The sequence below is a fragment of the Chlorocebus sabaeus genome, chromosome 21 (genome assembly GCF_047675955.1).
Source record: "Chlorocebus sabaeus isolate Y175 chromosome 21, mChlSab1.0.hap1, whole genome shotgun sequence".
Taxonomy (NCBI): domain Eukaryota; kingdom Metazoa; phylum Chordata; class Mammalia; order Primates; family Cercopithecidae; genus Chlorocebus; species Chlorocebus sabaeus.
Genome location: NC_132924.1, coordinates 78,815,032 through 78,831,877, shown reverse-complemented (window position 1 = coordinate 78,831,877; position 16,846 = coordinate 78,815,032). Strand labels below are relative to the sequence as shown.

The 16,846-nt window shown below is 44.7% G+C and overlaps 1 protein-coding gene across 7 annotated transcripts in view; it reads left to right on the top strand.

Moving 5' to 3' along the window:
* Positions 1-16,846, top strand: part of ATXN7L1 (ataxin 7 like 1) — a 278,155-nt gene that overhangs the window by 110,363 nt on the left and 150,946 nt on the right. The window contains exon 4 of one of the 7 annotated variants that reach the window (XM_007982513.3): positions 6,085-15,051. The exons of the other annotated variants lie outside the window; for them this stretch is intronic. Within the exon in view, the coding sequence (XP_007980704.1) occupies positions 6,085-6,170 (86 nt within the window). The 3' untranslated portion in view covers positions 6,171-15,051. Of the gene's footprint in view, positions 1-6,084; positions 15,052-16,846 lie in introns of those variants that run through there. 7 annotated transcript variants of the gene reach the window in all.

Sequence of the window (16,846 nt, the reverse complement as noted above, 5' to 3'; positions counted from 1 at the left end):
GGCAGAGAAGAAACACAAGCTGGACTGGCTGAGGGAAGCTCGCCTCCAGAGGACTGAGTGGGTTAACCTTAAATTACATAGTCATTCCCAGAGAGGACGCATGGCGGGAGAGAAGCAACAAGGCTTGTAGCTGGATGGATACATGGCCTTGGCTGGACCACTGACTGGCGAGTATAGGGGCTTATGTAGGGCTAGGTTTTGCTCAGGTGGACCCTCTTGAAACTCCCAGTGGGCCTCCCTCCTAACCCCAGGAAAGCTAGAATCTTGGGGGCTTCTGTGTCCCCAGAAGCAGATTCCAGTGGCCAGTGTCCTGGAAATTGTTGTCCACTTATCTCACTTGTATCAGTCTTTTCTAGGGTCATTTACTGACACTATACTTTCTCTACTCTGGAGTCATTCCACTGCAAAATCATTCCCCTGTTGTCTGTCTGCCTCAGCATGGGAAAAATCCCTGTCATCTGGAACCCTTGCTTCCTGCCTGCTGTCCTGCCTCACTGCAGTGTGTGGGCAGATCTGCTGTCTGCTGCACACGTCTTCAGAAAGACTGAATTTCAGGCTTTCAGAGCAAGCGTCTTTGAATCCACTGGTGAAAGGAGACAGCAGTCATCTGCTGGTCGGTGTTTGCCAAAATGTGGCCTTAGAATGGGATGAAGTGATGGCTCCTGGCACGGAAGCTGGTTCCCCCTGGGTGTACATCCAGCCTGAACAGCTCCTTTAAAACCAGAAGCAATTTGTCATCTTTTGATTCTCTTCCAGCACTGTCCCTGTCACAGGTAGATAAATGAGGCAGCATATGGGTGTCCAAACGCAGGATCATCTAATCCCAGCGGTTTCCCGTGGAGCCGTCACTTCTCGAGGGTGGAGAGCACAGTGGGGTGGTCCCTGGCTTCGGGATTGTAACCATAAGCATATTTTTTCATTGCGTGTTCCATTTATATGCATGAAATGCTTTCTCAGAATCTCCCAGCTTCTGTGTCATTGATAGGTGCATTTCTCATTTCAAAATCCTGAAATGAATCATATATTTGTGAGCTCAACATCTCATGTCTGTAGTTCCACAGAATGCTACTAACCAAATCAATGTCTCAGCACAAGCCAACAAGCATCCCTGACTTAAAAACAGATGGAAGTTGAACTTTTTGTTCTAAAAAGACTTGATTACAGAAAGTCAGTGGGAAAGGTGCATACATTTCAGTTTCCTTTGAGTTGCATGCACTGTAAGTGGCTTGAGAGATGCATTCAGGGTTTTTTTCAGTCCACGTGGACTCTGAATTTGTTGCTTACATATAAATAAAGCCACCAGGTTATGCCCAAGGATGCAATAGGTAGAAGAGGGCTCCTGATCTAGTTGCCAAAACATGGTTGACCTGTGATTCCTTTGTAAATGAAGGATAAGCCTGTGTGGCGAATGAGCTCAGCCCCTGGGCACACCTCCTGCCTATGCCAAAGGGTTGAGTATGTTTCTGGTCTGGGCCAGACAGTTTTGATTTCTTCTGTGGCCATAGGTCACATTCTTCATCCCCACAGCTGCCAGATTTAACTAGATATCCTTGGTCACAAGGGCCCAGGCTTGACTGCATCAGTTCAAGTTCATCCCAAATACAGGAAAGTCATCTACTCTGATAGTATTACAGTGAGTCCATAAGCATCTTTGAGACACCCTGAGAAAGGAGAAAATGTGGAGCATCTTCTCCAAGCAGGATCTGTTGAGCATGGATAAGTTTCTTACACAGGCTACTAATGCTGGTGACCATAAGAAGTTTATAGCCAGCTCTTCATTATCTATGGTATTGAAGGAGAAATCTAGCATGAACTTTAAAATTTCAAAATAAGTCCCACAGTTTAAGCTTTAGCCAGGGATTTCATACTAGAAACCTTTTAGGGGAGAGTAGTATTTCCTTTTATGTTTTCCCAATTAATCAGTAGTTTAATGAGCAGCAAAATGACCCAAAGGGGGTGAGAGGCAGCACAGGAAGATCATTTGCCTGGGGTTAAGAGATGAGTCTGGGTTCCTGTTTCTGCCTCTTTCAAGACTCTGTTCATCTGCAGACTGTATGTGTTTGCTACATCTGCTTTGTAGGATCAGCATCTACTTTGTAGGATCAGGGAAGGATCAAATGAATTAATGAATACAGAAATATTCCAAGCCCAGCACACAATACATATGAGCTGTTATGACTTATTTAGGGTTTTTTCGTTTTGTTTTGTTTTGTTCTGACCCAGACTGGAGCGCAGTGGCACCACCTCTGCTCACTGCAACATCCACTTCCTGAGTTTAAGCAATTCTTGTGCCTCACCCTCCTGAGTAGCTGGGATTACAGGCATGCACCACCATGCCTGGCTAATTTTTGTATTTTTAGTAGAGATGCAGGTTCACCATGTTGGCCAGGCTGGTCTCGAACTCCTAACCTCAAGTGATCACCTGCCTCAGCCTCCCAAAGTGCTGGGATTACAGGTGTGAGCCATCACGCCCGGCCTAGATTTATTTTAAGAGAAGGTGGCGAGAACTCCTACTTCAAGGAAGATGGTAACACTGAATAGTTTGTTCATTAAGATAGACAGATACCTAAGTGAATCTTTGAAATAATCCTGCATTTCATTCATGGTGGAATCTCATAATCTTTTTTTTTTTTTTTAAGTCTAAAAGCCTGAGCCAGCTGTACATAATATATTAAACCCACACATTTACTTACTTTAGAAAGGTTACTATTTTGAGAGTATGATCGTTCCTGGAAAAAAAAAAAAAAAATTTGATGTGCTTCCTGTCCATTGAAAAGTTACATATAAAGAATAATTTCCATTCCTTGGATTATGTCTTCAGATTCCTACATTCTTTTCAAGCTTTGTAATAAAGCACGGGAAGGGAGTATTGTGAAGTCCTTGAGGAAGACATTCCCTATCATTCCTCCACATTGCCCCAGAGTTCACCATGTCTGACAAATAGTGGGTATTCAGTCAATAGCTTATGGCTGAATGAATGATTTAGATGTTTAATCCTATAAGTCAGTGATACACAACTTGTAGTCATGTGTCACAATCCCCTGGATGGCTTGTTAAAATCAATTGCAGCTCCCCCACCCCAAGTTTCTGATTCAGTAGCTCTGGGTTGGGGCCCCAGAATGTGCATTCCTAGCAGGTCCCCAGATGATGCTGTTGCTGTTGGCCCTGGGACTATACTTTGAGAACTACTGCTTTGGGGTCCACTCCACTGCTTAGCTCCATTGTGTGTGTGTGTGTGTGTGTGTGGTTTTTTTAATCTTTGCCAAGCATTCTAGAAAATTGACATCTATCTCTGTCTGACTTTGCTCCATTAAACTGAAATTAATTTTGTAAAAATTACTAAGATTTGACCAGATGGAAAAGCTACCTGGATTTTTTTGTTTTTAGTTAAAAACTATGGCCAGGCACCATGGCTCATGCCTGTAATCTCAGCAATTTGGAAGGCCAAGGCGGGTGGATCACCTGAGGTCGGGAGTTCAAGACCAGCCTGGCCAACATGGTGAAACCCCATCTCTACTGAAAATATAAAAATTAGCCAGGCATGGTGGCGGGCGCCTGTAATCCCAGCTCCTGAGGAGGCTAGGGCAGGAGAATTACTTGAACCCGGGAAGTGGAGGTTGCAGTGAACCGAGAACATGCCATTGCATTCCAATCTGGGTGACAGAGCAAGATTCCGTCTCAAAAAAAGCAAACAAACAAAAAAACTACATTTTGCCCCGTGTATAATTATGAAAGAAGTGACTATCAGATTGCCACCTCCTGCATGGGTGTCTATGCTAGCAGGACACAGCTGGTTGGGGTGAAGTATAGTGGCCCACCTTGCAGCATTTAAGCCAGATTGCATCTTCATCCAGTTTTGGGATTCCCACCTAGAGTCAAATGCACTTAATGGCAAAGCTGAAACGAGACATGACCTTTTGCAGAAATTGCAGATGAGCAAAAAGGGCACAGGAGATGAGCATATGATGCAAAGGGGAACACGACGTTTGCAAAGTCTTCTCATGCTGGCTGTGGGCCTGGCTGAAGTTATTATGTTGGTTTAGAAACAAGAGGTAGCCACATGGCCTGAGGAAGACTGCAGTCTGCAAAAAGTCATTCTCCTAATGCCAGATGTCATTCTGGATGGCAGGCAAGAATGGAATTGCAAACCCAGGTCTTGGGGAGCTCCTCCCTCCTCCATTCCCCCTTCTTGGGAAAGAGTCCTTGAGACCGTGAGGACTGAGTGGACACAGAGGGGTGGGTCAGTGGAGGGAGCAACAGGGATACCAGACATCCCAAGAGAGAAGAGATGAAAATAGAACCTAAGAAGGGAATTGAAGGGGAGAAGAAGATGAGAGCCTTACCCTAAAGTAGGAAGAGTGTGTTAATAACCTGTTGCTGCATAACAAATGACTCCAACATTAGCAGCTTAGAACAAATCTGTGTTGTCTTGCATAGTTTCCGTGGGGCAGGGATCTGGGAGTGGCTCAGCTGTGTGGTTCTGCTGAGTCTCTCATGAGGCTGCAGTCAGGCTTTCATCTGAAGGCTTAACTGGAGTTGGAGGGCCCACTCCTAAGATGACTGCCTCACATGGCTGTTGACTGGAGGCCTCAGTTCCTGGTGCTCAGTACCTTAGGCCTCTCCACAGCCCTGCTCACAGCATAGCAATTGACTTCCCTGAGAGCCAACAACCCGACAGAGGGAGGGAGAAAGTCAGAATGCCTTTTATGGCCTCGTCTCAGAAGGGACATGCTGTTACATCCACTCTATTCTGTTCATTAGAAATCAGTCTCTAAGTCCAGCCCACACACTACAGGAAGGGAATTGGGCTCCACCTTTGGAAGGGAAGAATGTCACCACAGTGACACTCTTGCCAGGCTCAGAAAAGCACAAGAATCATTGACAGGGCCTTTGGTGTAAAGATGAGGAGGGCTGCAGCCATTGGGGCCTAGGGGTGCAGCCTGATTGGGCTCAAGAAAGATGGTTGGGTAGAGGAAGGGGCATTAGAAACTCTCCATGGGCTTGGAGCCTACCATCCAATAGGGGTTGTGCAGGCCCCTTCTTTCTTTCAAGCTAAGGAGTGACTTTGCTTACAAAAGCAAAGCCACCTGTGAGTCCCAAGGCTCAGATTTGGTTCCAGAGAAGAGAAAGACAGAGCTCGAGGCTTAGACCCAAGCCTGTGCTGGAGAAAGAGCAGTACACAGCACTGTGCATCTCCTTCTAGGTTGTCCGCCCTGCCAGGTGCCCAGTAGGAAAAGAACAGGGATTGAAGGCAGAAGGGATGTCAAGGAATAAAGAGAAGCTGCTGGGCTGTGATTCTCAGGAAAGGCATTGGGAGGGGGTGTTAAGCAGGAGGTGGAGGAACCCCACTATTTTTTATTAAAATCCCACTTAGGATGATAGCTCAGTCCTGCCAGTAATGACAGCAGTCAGCCCTTTGTGGCTACCGCTCCTGGGTTGCACAGAGTCCCTCCCATGGGGCGGATGTTTGTTTTGGCCACCCTGGCTCCATAAATGGATTCCATGTAGCAGTCTTCTTTTGAGAATGCAGAGCCATTGGGGTCATATTGTACTGTGTCTGTTCTTATCTCCCCTATCATCCCCAGGGAATAAGCTAATCAAACTTACTGATGATTTTACACTGAAAAAGGAGATAGCTAATAACTTGGGTGACAAGTATTAGAATACAATGTGATGTGGATAAATTGGGTCCATGTATTAAGAGCTATAAAATGAGATTCTATCAAGGCATGAATAATGGTGCCCATGAAAAGGATTAATCAAATACCCCATTAAAAAGGTATAGGAATTCTGGTCAGACAGCCCTTGTTTAATTGCACTCCTGGCCCCACCCCACCCCCACTCCATTCCCCCTGAAACTGCTTTCTACTAGGAGAAATATGGAAAAGAGTTTAGAGGAAGTAATGGAAAAATTGGGACATACATTTTGGTAGAACAAGATCATGAAGACACATTTAAGCAACCAGTGTTTAATTTAGGGGGGAACATGGCAATTGGCATGAGTAATCATTTACAAATATAATTTCCAAAGGAGCCGTGTTGATACCATTCAGCAAATGCCAACAAAGCATTTACTTTCCAAAGGGAGAAAGCAAGACAACAAGAGAAATGAAGGCATCTCCAGGAGTGGACCAGAGAGCAGCCAAGCCATAGAGAAGCATCAGGTGTGAGAATGGGAAGCACAGAAGAGGCGTACAACTTCTGAAAGATCTCAGAGGACTGGCATTGTCTGGAGAAGGCTTCCTGGAAGAGGAGACTCCAGCAAAGCCCTGAAGTGTGGACAAGCTTCCATTCACTGCAAATTCGTGAGCACACTCTGGTGTCAGGATCTAGTAAGAAAATGGGCTTGAGCAGAGCAGGGGGTACCTGTGGGGTTCTTCTCTTCATTTTTACCACCACAACACTGGTCTAAGCTACCATCAGTTCCCACCTGGACAACTGCAAAAGCCTTCCAGCTGCTCCTGCTTCCACTCTTGCTCCTCTACAATTCATTCTGCACACAGAAGTCAGAATCAAAATCAAAGTTCATCATGTCATTCTCTTGACTTGTGGCTTCCCATTGCTCTTAAACTAAAAGTAGAAATCATTATCATGGCTACAAAGTCTTGTGTGGTCTGGGCCACATCCTGTGCCAGGCTCCCTTTCATTGTCTATATTCCAGTCAAGCTGGCCTTCAAAATTTCAGCACATTGGGTCTTTCTGCCACAGGGCCTTTGCACATACATGCTTTTCCCTCTGTACATGTGATTTTCTTTCATCCTTTCTTTCCAAAGCTAACTCCGACTCATCCTTCAGACTGCATCTTAATGATTACTTCCTTCTGGAAGACTCCCCTAATTTTCACAACTAGATTAGCTCTCCCTCATATGTTGAAAACAAGTATTTCTTGTGTGAACCTATATATTTAACGTCTGCCTTCCCAACTCAGCCACAAGCTCTGTGAGGGTGGGGACTCAGTCTTTGCATCTCTCAGAGCCTAGCATAGTCTCAGTAAATACGTGATAGCTGGAGCATGACATTTCATTAGGAACAGTGAGGCTTGTTGAGAAATTATACCTCACCAGTATATAGGAGAGTACCATTATGAATTCTTAATGGGATGAAAACCTGAATTCATGTCTAGACCCTGCCACCTGCTGGCTGTGCTGTTTTAAATAAATTGCAGATCCTCTCAGAGCCTGCTTCCTCATATATAAAATAATGGGGATCCTAACAGCCCCCTCATATGGTTGTAGCAGGAATTTAATTAAATAATATATGGAAAGGCATTTTTAACTGTGAAACCAGACATAAATATCGTTTGTCATTTTTCCCAGTGCATGGCATACTGGGTCATTAAACATCTATTGGATGGATGGATGGACAGACAGATTAACAGTTAGGGGGCCCGTATGAGTGACAAGAGGAGAACTTGGCATATGGAAAGCATGATGGAAGCCAGAAAAAGGAGAGACTTCCCAGAAATAGGACGAGGCTTGTTGATTCATCCACAGTGTCACATGCAGTAGAGCAGGCAAGAGAATGAGGGGGGGGAATCATTTAACCTGGGTGGAAGGAAATCACTGGTGACCTCTGGCCGATTCCTCCTCAGCCTTTTCTTGTTATCTGGGCTTTCAATGACATGCCTTAATTGTAACTTAATCACTTTACTGATTTCTATCTTGGGGAGGGGGGGAATCAAATTGATTTGCACATACGGCAAAATTGGTAAGATTACTCCAGCTGCTGCCAGCAGGTGCTGACAAGTGAAGAACTGAACGTCAGAGAATAAGAAAATACACTAAACATTTATTTTAATAAGGCCTAGAAACCTTAGTTATTTAATAAATTGCCATGGATAATTGGTTTCAGTTTCAAGAGTTGTTTCATCTTTAACTCCCTGTGTTCCAGAAGGAATCGTGCTGGATGTGTAGACAGCCTTGTGGTTTGAGACCCATCTGAGCTATCACACATTTCTCTGAGCCTTTTCCTGTCTCTCTGATCACACCCCACTTCCTGCCACCACTCCCAGCATCCACCTGGGATAGGTCACTCTGACACACACACACACGCACACGCGGGCACTCGCGCTTATTCACTATCCAAGCTGCTAGTCTTTTTATTGGCTCCTCCTCTGGCAAAGAGGTTTAAGCCTCACCTCCCTGCTGGGCCCTGATCCAGCTGGTCTGTTTGTGTATGAACCTTGGGAGTGAGTGGCCCGAGCTGGACCTGAGCCCAGCATTTATCATCTCAGCGCTGACTCCCACAGAAGAAGGAAGACATAATGAATAAATGAAACCCCATGACTATTTCAACATTCATCAGCCCAGTACTCCAAACCTGGCTGATAAAATTGGCTAACTGGATTAAAAAAAAAAAAAAAGTAGGAAAAGTAAGAATAAACTAGAAAAAAAGGCCACTAAATAATATTTTTTATATGATTTAGTATATTTGTTATATATTTAACATTTTCTGTGTAGTAGTTGGTGATGTGTTACATGGGTTTATGGGGAAAGGAGGCAGCATGCAAGAACATTTTAAAATGGTTCAAAGAAAGGATTTGAAGCCTTACCACCCCCTGCCAGCCCACAGACCCCCTTCAGCTGGATGGCTCAAGATGTAAAGACAGAATTGTGCCTGTCTCCCTTCTCTTCCCCGTACCTCCCAAATCAAGGACCTTTTTTACTGTCCTGTGTTCAGATGTGGAGTGTCATCGGCAGAGTGGTTTCCTATGAACTGATACACATCGTTTGCTAAGAAGGAAGGCTAAGGCCCTGGTCTATCTACAGATGGCACAGTCCTGGGAAGAACCACCACATTCTACCCTGGGCAGTGTAGGGAGGTACAGAGTAAAGACTTCTCACAGCCACCTGTGTTCTGTGGTAGACCCTTGTGGAAAAACTGGGTGGTCACCAGGGAGACCTAGGCATAGGCAGGGAAGGGCCCCCTTTCAGAGTGGCATGGCAGGGGGCCACAGAGCCAGAGCCTGTCACCACTGATCTGTCCTCCACTGGACTACCAAAGGGGCAAACCCCAAAGCTGTTGAGTCCTTCCAGTGTCCAGAAACGTGAGGCTAAAATCTCCTGCTTCACACTGAAGAGTGTGATGGTTCAGAGCCGGACTGGGAGCAAGGTTCACTGCTCGCCAGCCTTGTCTAGCTCCTGCTCTGACTGAGTGTAAATCTTCTCATGTGTAGAAAATGGGTATAATCATGCTTCTCAGAGAGGTGGTATGAGGATTAAACATCATTATCCATATAATATGCTTAGACTGAGCCCAGCCCAGGAGGAGAAGTGAGCTGATGGAAGCATGGAAGGCCCTGATAGGTTTATTCCCCTTATGAAGTTCTGCTTTCCCTTCACATATCACTGCTGGGAGCCAGCCCAGCCTGCTCTCCAGGAATTTCATTCCACCATAGCTCTTAGAGGTCAAGGTGGGAAACCTCAAGAAGAAAGCAGTCCATGAGGGGTTTTGGAGCAGGGACTGGGAAGAGGGACAGGGATGGAAAAAAGGCTTAGGGAAGAACTGTGGAATTCCTAGTGATCCAGAGAGGGCCTAGAAGAAGAGCACCAGCCAGCTGGGAACACAAGTACTTAGCCTCCAAACAAAGCAACTGTGTCCCAGGGCTCAGGCAGGGTGAATTCCAAGGTGTATCAAATCTTTCAAAAAGGGCCAGGCATGGTGGCTAACGCCTGTAATCCCAGTACTTTTGGAGGCCGAGGCAGGAGGATTGCTTGATCCCAAGAGTTTGAGACCAGCCTGGGCAATATAGTGAGACTCTATCACTACAAAAATATGTAAAAATTAGCCAGGCGGGGTTATGCACACATGTAGCCCAAGCTACTTAGGGGGCTGAGGTGGGAGAATTGCTCCTTGAGCCCAGGAGATGGAGGGTGTAGTGAGCTGTGATCGCACCACTGCACTCCAGTCTGGGTGACAGAGCGAGACCTGTCTCAAAAAAAAAAAAAATACAGAAAGGTAGACTAGGATGATAACTGGGAAAAAAAAAAAAAAAAAGCTTCTAAATGTCTGCCTTTTTGGTGAAAAAGAATTCAAATTAATTTGGCTTTGAGAATTTTAAATGCACACATCGTAATAATTGCATAAACCCCAGAGCATTGTAAAATCAGAGTTGGAAATCTCTTACCATCTATACTATAAAAGTAAGAACCTAATCTTGCAAGCAGAGTTTTAAAACTCCTGAGCCCAAGGAAGATATCAGTCTGCCTGTGAAATTTGCCTCCTTCCTTCTTGTGATTATCTTTTCCCTCCCTATCCCTTTTTGTCCTTACTTTCTCTCTAGTGAATGTGAGCAGAGAGGAGGCCTCACAAACCTGATTTTTTTTTTTTTTTTTTTTCAAAAATACAATCCCTAGGAAAACCAAGGAGAGAAATAAGAATAGAGAAGCAGCATGTGCTCATTTAGGCCCTCTACCTAATTTCTTTTATTCCCCTCTGATGTCTTTTTGGCCCCTTTCGTGGCTGTACAACTAATGCTGTAATGGTTTTGAAGGTAGTGTTAGTAGCCTATTGAGTTTGAAGGGAGCCTTGACTTCTGAGTCCTTTTATCATATCCATCTTTTGGGAGCTTTTTTCCCCTCTGCAAATCAAAACAGGTATTTAATTCAGGCATATTTAATTTTAAGTGTTAAAAATCTCCCATATATTAGTATGACGCTACTCATTTCTTTTGTCCATCACGTAGGTGCCATAGCTCTGGAGCATATAATTTAGGGGTCTGGACTTTACCGCAGGTACCTGGAGGTCATCACCGTTAAGTGAATGAGTTCTTTATTAAGCCAATATTTGATCAAGCCTTGAAAATACTAATAATTATGTTCATGGGACTGCCTGCTGAGATTAGAAAACGAAAAAATCTTAAAGCTTACATTTCTTGCATAAGTAAATAGCCACATTTAATCTTCCCTTCATCTGTGATTTATATTTATTACATTTGGTGAGCTTGGTTAGTGGTTTGGATTCCTTAGGTTTTTGCTACATCCAGGTTCCTATTATGCAATCATCTTTGATAAAAACTAATGCATACAACACTGGACCCTAGAGTATAACATGATGCCAAATCCCTTTCCAAATGTGTTTCCTACTAAAGCAAACTATATTGAAAGGCATTAAAGAGAAGCATTCCCTGGTCACTTCCAATTGGAAATATATATATTTCTTTTTTCATAAATCACGTTCACGTTGTTCTCTGTCTCATTACCTCTATTGTGAGCGCTCCCTTTGCCCACATGCTCATGAGAAAGCAATTACGGTGGGTTGTGCCCTCCTTAAGAACATGGCTGGCAAACAGGGTCTTTTTAAATGAGTGATTATTTGCATCAAAATGAGTGCATTTGGACATATTGGCATGCATCAAGAGCAAAATCCAGACAGTGAGAAACTGCAGATTAGATAGCAAGAGTCTTCAACAGAAAAATTGTAAGGAAAATAATGAGGGGGAAATTGGTCACTTCTAATAAGTTTAAAAGGCATGCAAAACATGGGAGGACTGAAATGCAGCCTCTGAGGATACACACATGGGCGATGACATCATAAACACACACAAGGACACAAAGACTGTGGAGCCAGGAGTCTGCTTACTGAGGGAGGTGGGTGGCTACAAGTGGACCAGACACATGGAGTGGGGTGCTTGGCAAAGTTCTGTGTCTCCGCCTGCATGGTGGTTACCTGGATGCTGACCTTCCCATCCCTCCCAACGTGGTGCATCTCTTTTGTGTGGTTTTCACTGCCCGTGCTTTATTTTACAATACAAAGCTTTTCTTTTAATGAGTCTCCTCAGGGTTCACATAACCAACATTTTTTTGGGAAATTCACTTTAGGGATTGGGGTCTAATAACAAAATGTGTCTCACTTTTCTCACTAAGAGGGAAATTGAAATTCCAGCTGGAAATTCACCAGTATGATTATCTGACAGCTTGGTCAGAAATGAGAGAAAAATTTAAAAAGAGGGCCGGTGGATGGAGCTTTTCTAGTTTCTGGCTACAGAAGACTCCCCTGGTCTTTATTTTTTTCCACGTTCATTTACACAGTGAATTATTTAGTTACCACTTTTAGTAATGGAATAAGCCTTTGCAGACTCACCTCCTCTAAACAAAAACAAGGACCCTGATGGCAGCCATATTGCTCCCTGCCCTTCCCCTCCTTACCTTGGGTGATGTTTAAAGAGCACAGAGGTTTGCTTAAGGGAACTCATCCCTGCTGCCAGCACCAATGTCCTCTAACCCTCTTGCCCCTGAAAGTGCCGGTCTGAAGTGACTACCCTAGTGGTGTGATGTAGGATGTCCTCTAATATCCTTCCAGCTGGGGTATCATTTCTTTAAGAGTTTTGTCCCTATTAAATTCAGTTCTTCTAGAGTAAGAACCACCTTAATATGAATGAGTTAGGTGAGAGTTCCAAAAGCGGGTAAAACCATAGAGCATGACACTGGAAACCAGAGGTGGGGGCACAGGAAGGAAGACCCAAAAGAGGGGTTGCTGGGAGTTTTGCCTTTTCTTTTTTTTTCTTGTTAGACCTGGCCTAAACTTGTTGATATTTTTTAACTTAAATCTGAAATCCCACTAAAGCACAACATTTACGTCTGTCCCCAGGGCTGGATGGTACTTGCAGGACTCAGTGCACAGGCCTGAGTCCAAAGATGTTTGGGAAGAAACAGGCCAGCTTCCACTCCATGAGGGCAGGAACCTTACCTGGTTTTGCTTACCATTCAATTCTCAATTCCTAGCACAGTGCTTGGCACATAGTGTGTGCTCAGTGGACATCTGATTTAAAAAATGAACCAATAGGCTGAGTATGGTAGCTCACACCAGTAATCCCAGAACTTTGGGAGGCCACGTGAGAGGATTGCTTGAAGCCAGGAATTCAAGACCAGCCTGGCCAACACAGTGAGATCCTGTCTCTACAAAAAATTTTAAAATGTGCTGGGTGCAGTTGCTTATGCCTATAGTCCCAACTATTCAGGCCGAGGTGGGAGGGTCACTTGAGCCCAGGAGTTTGAGGCTGTGATGAGCTATGGAAGGCAGCTATGCTTATCACTATACTACTAACACTGCACGGCATGGACCACAGTGAGCTGTGATTTCATCACTTTACTCCAGCCTGGGCAACAGAGTGAGACTCTGTCTCTTAAAAAAGAAAACAAAAGAAAGACAGAAAAGAAAAGAACAAACAAACAAGGGACCAGACTGACAAACAGCTTGAAGCAAAAGAGATATTGCAGAGATCTTCCAAGATGGGCAATGAGAAAGTGTCTGTGGTCACTCCAGGGGCTGCCAGGGATGTCCTTCCCCTCTCCTCCACTCCTGAGTTTTTTTCCCATCTGAAGCCCAGGGTCGACCACCTGTGCTCTGTGCCTGCCTGTCCTCAACAGGAAAATCAACCAGTATAGAGTTCTTGAGACGTAACAGCTCTTACCACAGTCTATCCCTCTTGCACAGCACGTTTTGGGTCATAGAAGTATTTTCCCACAGATTGTCTAATTTGTGCTACACAATACTCTCATGCAGTAGGTAATTCCCACCTTACACAGGAAGAAACTGAGACCAAGAAGGATTAAAATGGCTTTGTGGGTGCAGAGCTGTAACTAGATCTCAGAACTTTGGATCCTTACACCCCACATCCTTTCTACTGCACTGTCCCAGGCACTAACGCAGACAAAAAGCCTCATCAGGATTCAGACCTTGCCCTCAAGAAGCTGAAAATCTAATTCTGAAAGAGAAAACTCCCATAAATAGTGAATATACCAATAAACATAGAGCAGCACTGCCTGTTCCTTCCCCAGTTTTACTCCTCAAGGATGTTCTGAAAGATGAGGTAACTGTTGCTTTTTCTTAGAAGGGTTCTTTCTGTGTAAACTTATTTCCAGAGTGTAGAATGGGTGGTTCAGCCTGTCTTCAATTGTCTGCTGTAATGGAGAGGAGAGGGAGAGCGTAAACAATAAAAACCCAAAGTTAATCCCAAAGATCCAACTTTAATCACCTGTGTCAATCTCACACTTCAGCAGACCTCATTAGAAATAACCACATCATAGTTAGGAAAAAGAAAGCAAAATAATCTAAATAAAAACCCATCTATAAACTAGATAACCTTCACCTTATACCAGTGTCATCTGTAACAGAGTTAGAACTACTAACACAGAATGTCCGTGCTTTTGGACTTTCTTCCTCCCAGACTGTTTCATGTATGTTCTCTCATTTGATGATCTCAATTATCCTGTGCAGGAGGTAGTGCTGATGTTGAGGTTTAGAACATTTAAGTGACTTGTGCAAACACCCACGGCTACTTAGTTGCAGAGCTGCAACTTGCACCAGAGCTCTTTTCAGCCCCCAACTCTTTTCCCACTTCTACAACCACCCCTATCTCCTCCAATGGCTTCTCCTTCAGCCGTCCTTGAGAAAGACTCAGCAGCAGCAGCTCAGCCACCTGTGAGTCTGCAGCACTGGCTCTCGCCAGCTCTGTGGCTCACATCACAGTGGTTAAGTGTTCACTGACCACTTGGCTGTGTTACAATCATTTAATTAGTCTGTGTCACAGAGGAAGAGATGCTTTATTTATAAGCCTAATAGTGAAAACTTCTGAGTCTTCAGTTCGAGCTTGGTGGCATTTGGATGATCTTGGGGTCTTCCAACTGTGCTCTTAATCCACTTTGTACCAAGAGGATAAACAAGGGAGGGCTTTGTTCAGGGTGCAGCCACTGTGTTGAGGACTACAAGAAGGTTGTGGCTGGGTTAGCTGAGACAGGGCAGGAGGAAGGCAGGATAATGAGAAAAGCCACATTTTAGGACCTTAGGAAAAATAACCAGACCTTTTTATGCTCCTCTTGCGATGAAAAAAGTGTAGAATTTATCTTCTTGGGACCTGGGTTGGGGCAGTCTCAAGGTTCACATCCATGTGTCAGTTGACAGCCAGTGCTTCTCAGCCTCAACTACATTTTCGAGCCACCTGGGAAGCTAACACTCTGCACAATTCCAGTGGCAGCCAGGCATGGGAATGATGGTCAGAGCGTGGTGTGGTGGCTGTCACGTGTTCTACACTAGGGTGAACTACATTTCCCAGAATTCCCTGTGCTGTGGGTTTCTAATGGGCATGGACCCCAAGATAAATTCTTGGGAGATTCCAAGGATGGAAGGGCAGCAGCACTTTCCAACACGTGCGTTGTCACTCATTTGCCAGCCGGGCCTGCAACTGCTCCACCTTCCGGATCCTTCTTCAACTTCTCTGACTCCTGGGCTATATGTGTGCATTTAGCTCCATGGTGAAGAGCTGCAGCTTCTGCAGGATATTTGTACCATCAAGGTCAAAGGCAACAAGAAGTGATATGAGTTTCAGTACATCTTCATGTGGTTCCAGTTAAGGCCTGTGAGTTCCTGATTGTTCTCCCCAGCTGCCTGTCCTGTGAACCTCACACACTCACGTCAGATGCAAAAACAACCACCTTATAGAGGCTGCTTAACCAGCTCTTACTATTGCAAAAGGTCAATACCTAAAATAAATTCATGTAAATGCTGATAGATGTCTGTACTGTATTCATCCTTGTGTTCTGCTTCTTCCCTTGAGCCCTGATACAGGTGGTTTTCAAGATTATGGTTGTTTGAAGGATTGGTATCCACCGAAGGAGGCCCAGTATAAGAAAGACATTCAGGTGATTCTGATCCATGGAAAGGCAGAGCTGACGCCTCCCTGTCTCTACCCCCACATCCCCAGGGGGACACCTGAGGGGCACCCTTTGAAAATCCTTGGTAGATGAGTAGTCTTCAAGTCTAGTGGTAAATGGGAGGCCCCTGGGGAGAAGCTTAAAAATGCAAATTCCTGGGTTTACCTCAGATCCAGAAATCCAGATATCAAATGACCAATCCGAAAGTGAAACTTTTTTTTTTTTTTTCTTTGAGACAGGATCTCACTCTGTTGCCCAGGCTGGTGTGCAGTGGCAAGATCACAGCTCACTGCAGCTTAGACCTCCCGGGCTTAATCAATCCTCCCACCTCAGCCTCCCAAATGGCTGGAACTACAGGCATGCACCACCATGCCCAGCTAATTTTTTTGTATTTTTAGTAGAGACGGGGGTTTCCCCGTGTTGCCCAGGCTGGCCTCAAACTCCAGAACACAAATGATTCACCTGTCAGGCATGAGCCACTACACCTGGCCCAAAAGTGAGAATTTTTTAAAAGTCCTTTGCCCCAGCATTTCTGGGGTGCTGGGAATGTCATTTCTGATCCAGATGCTGGTTACATGGGGCTTTTGTTTGTGAACAGGCATCCAGCAGCACATGTGTGATTTGTGCCTTTTCCTATATGCATGTTGTAACTCCACTGAGAGTTTTATAACACCCCCACCTCCCTCCCACCTTCCCATCCCAACCCTTCCCGTGGAGTGTGGAGTAATCCCATACTCCAGTGACTGGCCAAAGCTGAAAGCCACTGGACTGCATGATTCCTTAGACACCCTTCCTGGCAAAGTAAAACACAGAGAAGGGAAATAGAAAAATGTTAAGCAATTAGGGATTAGTTAAGTCAAGATACATTCATCTTTCTAATGATATAATCCTATGCCGTTATTACAGCATTGAAGGAAAAAACAAGTGAGGCAGCCAGTCAACTTGAAGCAACGAGAGTGGGTTGCAGGAGGTATGAGGAGCCAGTTTGGAAAATCACATAGGAGCCAGATCATGGAAGGCTTTGAATGCAAACTGAGGAACAGGAAAAGCCACTTGCCAAAGGAGTGATTGATAAAAGTAACTTTTTTTTTTTTTTTTTCTCTGAGACATAGTCTTGCTCTGTCACCCAGGCTGGAGTGCAGTGGTGCAATATCGGTTCACTGCAACCTCCGCCTCCTGGGTTCAAGTGATTCTCC